Source organism: Diadema antillarum, unplaced genomic scaffold (assembly GCF_040938485.1).
Source record: "Diadema antillarum isolate AM-2024a unplaced genomic scaffold, OU_Dant_1.0 scf00000025, whole genome shotgun sequence".
NCBI lineage: Eukaryota > Metazoa > Echinodermata > Echinoidea > Diadematoida > Diadematidae > Diadema > Diadema antillarum.
The window spans coordinates 3,492,737-3,504,776 of record NW_027270914.1 but is presented as its reverse complement, the minus strand read 5'-3'; the positions used below and the strand labels follow the sequence as shown (position 1 = coordinate 3,504,776).

The 12,040-nt window shown below is 39.3% G+C and overlaps 1 protein-coding gene across 1 annotated transcript in view; it reads left to right on the top strand.

Annotated features, from left to right (window-relative positions):
- LOC139733754 (uncharacterized) overlaps positions 1–12,040 on the top strand; it is a 106,277-nt gene that overhangs the window by 65,204 nt on the left and 29,033 nt on the right. Inside the window, exons 10-18 of the mRNA XM_071644561.1 lie at positions 326–446; positions 3,121–3,212; positions 4,192–4,247; positions 5,210–5,303; positions 6,516–6,621; positions 7,344–7,474; positions 8,182–8,286; positions 9,283–9,414; positions 10,107–10,268. Coding sequence (XP_071500662.1) covers positions 326–446; positions 3,121–3,212; positions 4,192–4,247; positions 5,210–5,303; positions 6,516–6,621; positions 7,344–7,474; positions 8,182–8,286; positions 9,283–9,414; positions 10,107–10,268 — 999 coding nt within the window. The remainder of the gene's footprint in view (positions 1–325; positions 447–3,120; positions 3,213–4,191; positions 4,248–5,209; positions 5,304–6,515; positions 6,622–7,343; positions 7,475–8,181; positions 8,287–9,282; positions 9,415–10,106; positions 10,269–12,040) is intronic.

Sequence of the window (12,040 nt, the reverse complement as noted above, 5' to 3'; positions counted from 1 at the left end):
TTTCTGCCTATCTGCTTATTAAATCTATTCATCTATAATGTGTTTCCATCCCTCTCACCTTTGACCTTTCCACCCTCGTAGGCCAAAATTTGTATTGGTAGGTTCTATTTTAAGGATGAAATTTTGATGTCCTTTCTATTTTAAGGATTAAATTTTGATGTCCTTTCTTTCATTTTCTCCCCATCTCTCAATCTCTCTCTCTCCCTGTATTTTACATCTACTATGACCATCAATCAATATTTCTGTCTACCGATCTGCTTGTCTACTCATCTATGTGTTTCTATTTCTGTTCTCCCTCTCACCTTTGACCTTTCCACCCTCGTAGGCCAAAGGTCTGGAGCTGGACGTCCTCTTTGGTAACATGGAGCAAGTCATCCAGGTGGCAGAGAGTTTCATGAACAGTCTGGAGGAGACGACAGAAAAACCAGTGGAGGACCAACTCATAGGTCAGTGGGGAGAGGAGACAGAATTTTGCTCTTCTCAAATTTATAGCTGCAGTCACACGGGCAAAAGATCGTGAAATTTTAGATTGCGATCTTTGGTCACACTGGCAATATATAGATTGCAAAGTTTAAGATCACGATATTTTGCCAGTGTGACTGCAAACTTCCCGCGAAACTTCCCACTCAAACAAGGGATATTTCCCTGACCCCCGCCAAACTTCTCAACCTTTTGCCAGTGTGAAGGCTAGAAACTGAAACTTTGAGATATTTGTCATGTGACCAGTCCACCACCTGTTTTTGGGCTGTACTTCCAAAGCATGCGGTCATTGTGATGAACACTAGTGTATGATTGTTTTGTCACAGTCACCAGCTTTTAGACAGCACACTCTTTCTTCTTTCTTGTGCATGTGCACTAGTGACCCAAACTTCTTGCTCCAAAGATCTATTTCCTGCATTCACACACACCCAAAATTCATGGTTCTTGAGAATCATATTTGGCACCATGATGTTTGAGCTTTAATTCTTTCTATAGACACACAAATTAATATAAGTAGTTTACTATTGGAGGTACACATTGCAATGCAAAAATCTGTACTTTTTTATTGTTTTGTTTTGTTTTACTTTGTTTTTAATGATCTCACAATAACATTCCCTATGTTTTACATGTGAGCAGTACACAAAGAAACCATTTTTTTTTCTATCCCGTAATGTATGTGAATGTGACTACAGTGTATGCATGGAAAATTAACAGTTATTGTCCCCGCCGAACGAGTTCGAGCAGGGGACTATGAAACGAGCTCCGTACGTGTGTGTGTCCGTCCGTCTGTCTGTCTGTCCGTCCGTCTGTCTGTCTGTCCGTCCGTCTGTCTGTGCGTCCGTGTGTGATCAAAATGTTCAATTTGCTACTTCTCTGTCATTTATGAGCCAATTTTGATTCTGTTTGCTTTATATGATAGCACTACATGAGAGCTTTGAAACTTGTATACAGAATTTCAGTTGTGACCTTTGACCTTGACCTTTGACCTATATTGTACATTTTGCTTCAAAATGCTACTCCTTCGCCATTTCTAACCCGATTTCGATTCTGTTTGCTTTATGTGATGGCACTAGGTGAGGGCTTCAAAACTTCTACCCAGAATTTTGACCTTTGACTTCTTTGACCTTTGACCTTGATTTTAACCTATTTTGTACATTGGCTACAAAATGCTACTCCTTCGCCATTTCTAACCCAATTTCGATTCCGTTTGCTTTATGTGATGGCACTAGGTGAGGGCTTCAAAACTTTTACACAGAATTTTGACCTTTGACTTCTTTGACCTTTGACCTTGATTTTTGACCTATATTGTACATTTTGCTACAAAATGCTACTCCTTCGTCATTTCTAACCCGATTTCGATTCCGTTTGCTTTATGTGATGGCACTAGGTGAGGGCTTCAAACATTCTACACAGAATTTTGACCTTTGACTTCTTTGACCTTTGACCTTGATTTTTGACCTGCATTGTACATTTTGCTACAAAATAGTACTCCTTTGCCATTTCTAACCCAATTTCATTTCCGTTTGCTTTATGTGATGGCACTACAGTCTGTAGGTGAGGGCTTCAAAACTTCTACACAGAATTTTGACCCTTGACTTCTTTGACCTTTGACCTTGATTTTTGACCTATATTGTACATTGGCTACAAAATGCTCCTCCTTTGCCATTTCTAACCCGATTTCGATTCCGTTTTCTTTATGTGATGGCACTAGGTGAGGGCTTCAAAACTTGTACACAGAATTTTGACCTTTGACCTTTGACCTTGATTTTTGACCTATATTGTACATTGGCTACAAAATGCTACTCCTTCGCCATTTCTAACCCGATTTCGATTCCGTTTGCTTTTTGTGATGGCACTAGGTGAGGGCTTCAAAACTTCTACACAGAATTTTGACCTTTGACTTCTTTGACCTTTGACCTTGATTTTTGACCTATATTGTACATTGGCTACAAAATGCTACTCCTTCGCCATTTCTAACCCGATTTCGATTCCGTTTGCTTTTTGTGATGGCACTAGGTGAGGGCTTCAAAACTTCTACACAGAATTTTGACCTTTGACTTCTTTGACCTTTGACCTTGATTTTTGACCGATATTGTACATTTTGCTACTAAATGCTACTTCTGGCAGGGACATATTTTATGCACCGCGTAATTTCTACTTTTCCTTGTTGCATAGTGCAGTTGTTACTCCGGTAATAACCAAAACATATTATGCAGCTGACTGCAATTAAAGCAGCACTGCTCACTCACAAGACTGGACACTGCACTTCACAGCTGTACTGTCAGTAGTTAACCAAGGTTTGAAACCTGCCCAAGAATACTGACCACTATTCATTGTAGAGAGGCCATTTGAAGTTTTCAGTCAGGTTCGGCAAGACATGTGAAATAATTTTCAACTATTACAGAAACATGTTACTGTTACATTGATACTCACATTCAGTTTTGTCCTGTTTATAGTTTTATGTGTCATGTTTAACTGCGATAATATCCCCAACATTTGGCAGACAGCAGCACGTACTGAACTGCAAAGAAACATCAAATTTAAAGCTTGTTCGAATAGATGAGCTAACTTTTGGTTTGATATCACTCATTGTCAAAGAAATGTTGAGATTAATGGTGTCTTGATCCCAATTCTCCACAGGCAAAGTCTTTATGGACAACTCCAAGAACCTCCATGAGGCATACGCACAGTACTGTCGTAACCATGACGATGCATCGGCTCTTCTTGAAAAGGTACATGGTACACATTTGTAAGAGGCAAAGACTGAATAGTCATCCAGTAGTTTTTCCCCTAAAAAAAACAAAACAAAATTGATCGTGTTGTTTTGTATTACAGAACTCAATCTGCCTGTTCTCAAATGTGAGTCAGCTGTTGGAGTGAATATCACTGTATGTTGTCTGTAGAGCTCTCTCTCTTCTTCTCTCTCAATCTCTGCCACTCTTTTTCTCTCTTATTACCTCCGCCAAGGTAGGAGGTTATGTTTTCGTTTCCGTTGGTTTGTTCGTTAGTTCGTTTGTCCGTGTGCAAAATAACTCAAAAAGTAGTTAACGGATTGGGATGAAACTTGCAGGAAAGGTTGAGAATGACACAAGTACCAAACGATTAACTTTTGGCAGTGATCCGAGAATTTTGGGGGAATTTATGAAGGATTTTTGACATTTTGACAGGCAGGGTCAATGAACTTGGGAGTTCAGGCTGCGCGTATTTGAGGTTTCCCTGTGCGCACTAAAGTGTGTGCTCTAGTTTTTGCTGGGGTGAGGCGCGCCGTGCAGCTGAGGGTTTATGACGTAACAAAGGCTTCTATATTGGGAAATCTGGCAACTTTCAGCACACAATGCATATGGGTGGAAATCACTGATATCTCTATGGAAGAACAAGATCAGTGGTGAAAATGATTTGCATGCTTGGCGGAGGTCTGCGCTCTCAGAGTGCTTTTCTAGTTTATTATCTCTCCCTGTCTCTTTTTCTTCAATAGTTGACATTGAATATAAATGTTTATCAATTAGATAATACTTTCAACTGATTGGCAGATTGCCCTACTGATTAGATAATACTTTAATTTGTCTGCCTGGTTTCTTTATATTCCTTGGAACAATATATCTTGTAAGAAAGGAATTAGTACTTATTGATAAACTAATAATAGATTTACCTGTAATCCCTGTTATTTCACAATCATTGGAGGTCTGATGTTTCCTATTGTCTTACTTGTAGTATGAAGAAAACCCAGAAGTACAGGAATACATCAACCAGGGTTTGGAGCTGGTCAGGTAAGTGATTTCCTTTTGTCTGTTAAAGAAAAAAAAAACAAGAAAACAAAAAGAAAAAAAGAGTGACTGATGAAGTCAAATCTGAATCATGTTCTGTAATTGCTATACATGTACATTGTACAGTTGTGTATCTGATGTTGTAAATGCTGAAATTTCAACTTATTTTTAGTCAGCCTCATGTAGACACAACAGACAGTTAGTTGCTGACATTCCAGAATGTTTTTGGATTACCTTCTAATCTTAGTAGGGTGCATTTCATGTGAATATACAGTGTATATCTGATGTTGTAAAGTTGTAATGTTGTAGTAGATTATTTTTAGTCATCCACTCATTTAGGCACGACAGACAGTTAGATGCTGGCATTCCGGAATGCCTTTAATCTCAGTAGGGTGCATTTCATTGAGCATGTGCGCATTCTTACCCCATTCTTGGCCACCATTCAGGAATGCTCTGCTTAAACTGGGCCTAGAGTTAAGACTGGCATTCTGGAATGAAACCAAGAATGCTTCAACAATGCAGGCCTACCTTGTTTAATCCCTCTATTGTCTGCCAAAACCTAACAGTAACAGGATTAATTCGCCAGGGTTGACAGCCTTTGTCTTCTAGAATACATCCGATCAATCCCATGTTTTCACCAAGGAGATACATGTGCTACTATACAGCTGGCCTTGTACCTCCTTGCTCTTGAACGCCCTTGAATAGAGGATTCTGTAATCCCCATTCTCAGAATGCCTCCATTCATAAGACTGAGGGGATTAAAAGTAGGACCTTCTCAATGCAGGCAGAATGCCTGTGTCCGGGAATGAAGTAGAGATTGCCTGCATGCCGGATGTATTCTGGACTGCCAGCCACTAACTGTCTGTCACGCCTTATACAAGTGGTATACAGCGTGTATCAACATTTTCCTTCATATTGTGTTTCATACAGATGTCATATTTCACTTCACCTCTTTCGTTTTACAGACAAAGCACAAATTGTTGGGATTTGGCGTCCTTCCTCATCAAGCCAGTCCAGAGAATACTCAAATATCATCTCCTTCTGGCAGAGTTGTATAAGGTAAATTGTTCTAAGTGCCCTATTTTCTCTCTAGCACAAAATAGGCAATGCCCTAGCTCTTGGCAGATTGTATTGTATACAAAACTGTATTCAGTCTTTAACCATGCACAATGCGGAGACTCCAACTTTCCAACTGTCACAAACCTGCTTTTGGCAGGAAATCTCTAGTTTTAAGGTCATTTTGTTTGTATTGTAGTCCCCAACTATAAGTGGGATTGGTCACCTTCTGCCAAAGCAAGCTCAAATTGAAACAAGCGAAGCCTTTTAATACGTACTGTACATGTGCATGTATACCATACTCGATTAGGCACTCGATGGTCCTGTCACAGGGGAACCATATCCCAAGTGATTCTTAGACCTGATGCCAAATGTACAAGCAGCGTATGAGAGAAGGCAATGCTTGTTTTGTGGGGCTTTTTTTCTTTTCCGTCGACATCACAATCGCCTTCCTGTATTAAATAGATGCATTACAATGGTAATGTCTTCAGCAGTCTTGCTCTAGCCCCGGTCACACAGCACTCCACGTCTAAATCACGTACAAAAAGTTATGAAAATCTGGTGGATGTGGTCGTAAGTGGTAATTTTTTGGTCAATTTTTGTTTGGCCGTGCTTTGTACGGGGTATGGCCGTTGGCAGCAGTTCCACGGCTGAAGCACTGCCTAAGCACGGCTAACCACGTCCAGCCACGTGAATGTACTCGGAAAAATCCATTTATCAGTGATGAGCCGCTAAACACACACTACACGTGTATTTCCCGTGATACCAACATGTAACACGCGTCAGATGACCGTGCTCTGCCCGTGAGAGACTGCTAAACTTCCGCATCTTAAACCGCGTCTCGGCAGTTCAAAACTTTTTACCGCGTCCGACGCCAATCCGATTTTTACCCTCGTCCTGCCACATCTATAAATCGACCGTAGCTCGTCTTAAACTCGACATCAACGCGAATAAAATCGTCTGCTTCACGGGAGACCACTTTTTGACGTGTTTTGGTCGTGATCAAGCCGTAAAGCGCTTTGTGACCGGGCTTTCTAATCTTTAGTAATAGCCAATATATCAAAAACTACTGAAAATACATATACTTTGGTCATAAAAGGAAGACGTAGAGTGTGCATTCAGAACACATTCAAATCATCATTTCGGTCTCATGAATAGATACGTTACTATGACGACACCTCTCACACTCTCACCATCCTCCCTCATCCCGTACAGTACACAGAGGAGGACCACCAAGACAAGGCCACCCTCAAGCTGGCTCTGGCCACCATGACCGACGTCGCCACCGACATCAATGAGTTCAAGAGGCGCAAAGATTTGGGTAAGGAACAGCAGTAGAAGGGCAATGATTTGGCTCGGTCGGTTGGGCGTCTGCCTCCAAATCCAAATGACTAAAATGTCTAACTGAGCAATGTTGTGTGTAATTGTACCGGCCCCTCTAGATACAACTGTAGGACGTAAAATGGAAGTTCAAGGTGTGAGAGGGTCACAGCTCATGCATGTAAAAGATCCTGCTTCATTCATTCATCGTAAAGAGCAGGGTGTTTAATCCATTGAGTTGGTTCCCCCTCACATCCGCCTGGATCCCATGGAAGACCAGCTAGTGCAGCTGAATATTGCCTATCCTGCCATCTTCTTTAATAGATAGAAAATTAAACAAACGAGATGGTGATAGGATGTCGAAAATAGAGAAAAAAAAAACAAAACACAGTCGTCGCGTCATGAAATGCTTTCAAAATCTTCCTCCCTCCTTCCCCCCCCCCCCCAGAAAAGCATTGAACTGTAGTCACAGCAATCAATAGAATATAGACTCCGTTTCAGATTTTTGGGGATTGTTATTTCTTTTTGTCCAATTACAATGTATGAAGTAGGGGTAAAGAAGTCCAGAGGCGGTGTTTTCTTCTGAGATTTGACTCAATTATTATTATTTTTTTTTATCGCTCGTCATACTTGTTCAGTAAACTAGGTGAAGTGGCTTTAATAGAGGCCTTAGATTTCTTTACCAGACTTTGACACATTTTCGTGTTTCTTGTTTCATGTTAGTGTTGAAATACAGACACAGAGGCCAAGAAGCCATCTCAGACAAGCTTGGCAAGCTGAATCTCCACTCCATCCGCAAGAAGTCACAGCGCATCAACCAACGCTTCACCCAGATGACTGGACTGAGTACTCAGGTCAGAGGTCAACCCCTTTTGCATCACAGACAACAAAACAAAACAAAACAAAACAAAACAAATTTCTTATTGGAAGAAGATGAAGTCTTTCACATTTGACTTTTCTACACTCAGGCATGTAGTGTTTAAGGTAAACAATTTATTGTGTCCACTTTTACTATAAGATAAGTATTTTTAGGGCTGGTGTTTATCTTATAGCTGTGGGACGAGAGGTCATGACATTGTTCAGAGGTCAAAAATTAAGATAATCTGATCTTTTGACATAAGTATGAGAAGATACCACTTTTGAATGGAGTGTTTTTAATGTGGAACCCCAAAAATTACAGGTATTAGAAAGCTACATTTCACATTTATATAGTAAATCATTATTTCATGGAAAGTATATAAAAGTGTAAAGCATTTTTGACCTTCAATGTATAGAAGAAAATACTACATTGTGATTTTTACTAGATAAGTGCAATTATACAAAAATGTGTAGGTAATATTACTACAATTAGGGGACCTGATTTTTTACTTCTTTATAACGAAATTTCATTTATTACCAAATTCATTATAATGGGAATGTACTGTTGTGCTGAATTATGAGCATAGCTGGTAGTGGAGTTGGTTCTTTTTTTTTTTTTTGCTTTTTATTTTATTTTTGTGTGTGTGTGGGATTTTGTTGGATGATTATAATTGCATACAATAATAATATCACTGTCTTACAGACCATTGATGAGGACTTTGAGAAAGCGGAGCGGAAGTTCCACAACTTGGAAAAGACAATCAAGATTTTTGTGAAGGATGTCCACGCATACTTGGAACAACTCAAGGTACATTGTCAAATAGTCCTTTCTGATTGCAAAGTTCATGGAAAGACGACCAGCATGAAAGCTTGCAATCAAAACATAATAACCGTCTTTGAGATGTGGATACAGCTTGCTCATTTACAGGTGGATTTGTTGTACTTTGTTAAGCAAAGGCTGGCAGATTTGTGGCTGAACAAACGTCGTCTATCCTTTTCATGTTTACCTCGCTTTTATGTGGCAAGCGATTAATCTTATTTCTTCATCAAGTACTGTATAAGCTGTTATTTTCACGTACAGATATTTTCGAGAATGAGGAGGTCACGGACAATTTCGTGGGATGCTGTTTTCGCGAGTTTGACTCTGAGGCTATCATAAGTGCACTAATGCCTGTCAATTCGAGATATTTTTGCGTGTTGTTCAATTCGCGATCCAACAGTGATTCGTGAAATTTTCGAAAATTAGACCCTCACAAAAATATTATCTTATACAGTACTACGTAGTGTACCACATGATAAACATCTTCCATAGTATTAAAAGGTGACATGTTTTTTACTCTGTTCTGAAGAATAGATTGTTTCTTTAATATATCCAAATTCTGTTGATGCTTTGTTCATTAAAAAAAGAAAATGCCTTAGCAACCACAAAGCTTGCTAGAGGCTTGCCCTACCCAGCAACAAGTAATTGATTCTATTTAACCCCATTGAGGATGAGTCCTGAGTATACTTGGGCAGGTGTGTATGGGAGATGCGTGTTGTAGCAAGACCAGTCCGTCCTCAATGGGTTCAAAGGGGAATTTCTGCCTAATAGATAAAGACAGCTCATTGAAAGCAGGTGAGTAAAATGGTTGTTACTAGGGTGTAGAAAAAGAAATATGATATAAAATTTTAAATACCTCACTGAAATTGTCAATTCATTTTTGAAGAATTTAATGTAGGCACAATTTCAAACGTCAGAGCAGAACTTGCAGGAGAGATAGGCTGATGTTTTGGCATCCATGAATATTCTTTTGTGTGCGTCCAGGAAGCGACCGCTGTGGAGGCGACAGTGGGAAGCGACATCTCAGATTACTACGCAAACCAGTCCAACCTGCACGAGGTCAACAAGTACGAGGCAGTTCAGAACCACCTTGCCAACAAACTTTACAAGGACTACGTAAGGATTCTAAAACAAACAAACAAACAAGCAAACAAACAAATAAACAAACAAACAAATAAATAAACAAACAGTTAAACCACAAACAAATAAAGAAATTCCTGAACATTAACCCTGCATAATGAGACTTGCATGTTAGTGCAATGGTATGTCTTTGTTGGTAGTGTGTACAACTGTACATGTCTCTACCTTACGATCAAATGGCTTGGGTTTGTGGCCCATTTAACCTATGAGCAGCCCTCCCAACCATTCTGAATTTCGAGGAGCGAATCTGAATTTGTATCATTCCCAGCACTTGTTTCAATAGGAGTTTCTTTTTTTCTTGATAATTTTATCACAGGCTCCTATGGGAACTGCTCTTTGTGTTCTACACTAATTTTGAGCCAAACCATCCCAACAGTATTTTGCAGTAAGAAAAGTTGAGAGGTCTGTATGAGCAATGCTGTGCATAATCATGTCATCCCCTCTAGTAAAGGTGAAGTACTCTGACCCTCAGATAGGACATATTGTAAAACGGAGGTCCTGTGTGTGGGCGAATCGAACCCCAACCCCCTTTTTATCCTTCTAAAATGTACACGTAAGTGCTTTGAACCACATACAGTGTACATGTCCGATAGAATTGTACACACTGTCTAAAGAATGGCACAAAAAGGGTTACAAACCTTTATTTGATGTGGTATTCTTCATTCCAGACCCTGTTTGTGCAGGCGAGGGTGATGTCCCCACTCAACAGCCTCCTCAACATGTTCCAGGGCCCACAGAAGCTGATACAGAAGCGCTTCGACAAGCTCCTGGACTACGACAGCTACATCAACAAGGCCGAGAAGACCAAGGACAGGGACCGCGTCAAACAGGTAAGAAACCATGGCAACAGGACGTTGATGATGTGCTGGCCCATGTGGGCAAAAAGAGAAACATCTTCTCAATTTGTTGTTGTTGTTGCTTTTTTTATGCTCGTTGAAGTGCATTTAATAGTCAAAGTTACAAGGACACGCAAACTTTGTGATTGACTTTATTTCAAATGCCAGCTTCTACAGTAATGCTTGTGTGTAATGTACAATGTATATTTGTACAGTTAACAATGCTTGTGTGTACTGTACAATACAATGTACATTGTATTTGTACAATCTATGTACATGCACACACCGGTGCATACATGTACAATGTACATTGTATATGTACAATCTGTGTACATGCACACACCGGTGCATACACTGTAAGTGTATATCCACACACATACACTAAACAAACATACATTCATATGGATAAACAACTGTAGATTGTCTTGTATTTTCCAGAGAGAGAAATGGTATCTTTCATCCTATTATTATCAACAGTTAAACAGACATGTACTTGATGGATGTGCTGTTTAACATCAGGAGCTGTGTTGTGTTTTCATACATCCTGCTTTCACTGGATTTCAAGATGTACAGTACAACAGTTTTACTGTAATATTGACACACACTGCTCGCTTCAATTTGGAGCCCTGCTTTCTTACCCATAGCATACAAGAAATTGAAATACACTATGCGTGTATGTATATCTCATGTCCTGAAGACGAAAATATAAATCGTTTTATAGACATATATATATATATGTTTTTTTGTGTTTTTTTTGATCCATGCTTTCCAGCTTTTTTTAGGAATAGTCTTGGCTGCTTTTCGAGTATTTGTGCTACCACCTTGTAGAATATACATGTAGGATTTCATTGGGTACATGTTTTTTTATAGTATGAAAGTAGTCATCTACTAGATATACCTTTTTCATACTTGTGCAGTGTGTGGTATTTTTGTCCTTGCTTGTGAAGTTTGGTCGAAGATGAACTCCGAAAACGGTTTTGTATTGTGACGTTGTGATTTGACAGTGTATTCTATCTCTTCTCTTCAACAAACCTCAGATTAAGTTGGTATTCTATTAATCCATGCCTTCAAAGGAGTCAAAGAATAGATAGAGTTGATGAAATGAGTCGTTCACTGTCACATACAGTACACTGTACATGAGATGGTTGAGAAGACATCACAAAATGTGCATGTCGTGCCTTTCACAGCACCATTTCTGTGCATTCCGTTGTGATGTCCCTGTTTAGATTTGAATGTTTGTACTGTACTATTTGATGTCATTCCAGGACATTCGCTCCTACAATTGCTCCCATGAAATATCTGCACACTACGGTGTAAGCCAGACACAATTTCTGCCAACAAACATGCCCCTAACCCAAATCCCCGCATCAAACTACAATGTAAACCTAAAACCCTATCACAAGCCTAACCCTTATCCTACAGAAGTCCATGAAAAAAAAAAAAAAAAAGGCTTTGAGCAATTTTCGAAGGAGCAAATGTCATGTGACTGTTTGATGTACATTGTATGTACACATGTACATGATTATTTATATGTCTTTCTAGTGCAATTTCTGTTTCCCAGACCAGTCTGATGATTTTATTGCTATTTTTCTTTCTCTCTTTCTTTTTCTGTCTTCTTTTATTCATTTCCATTTCTCTTTTTTGTTTCTCTTTATTTTCTATTTCTCTCTCTCTCACTCTCTCTCTCTCTTTACTTCTATATTTCTATTTTTGTATGTTTTATCCGATGATTATTTTATACACTTTGTATCTCTTTCTCACACACA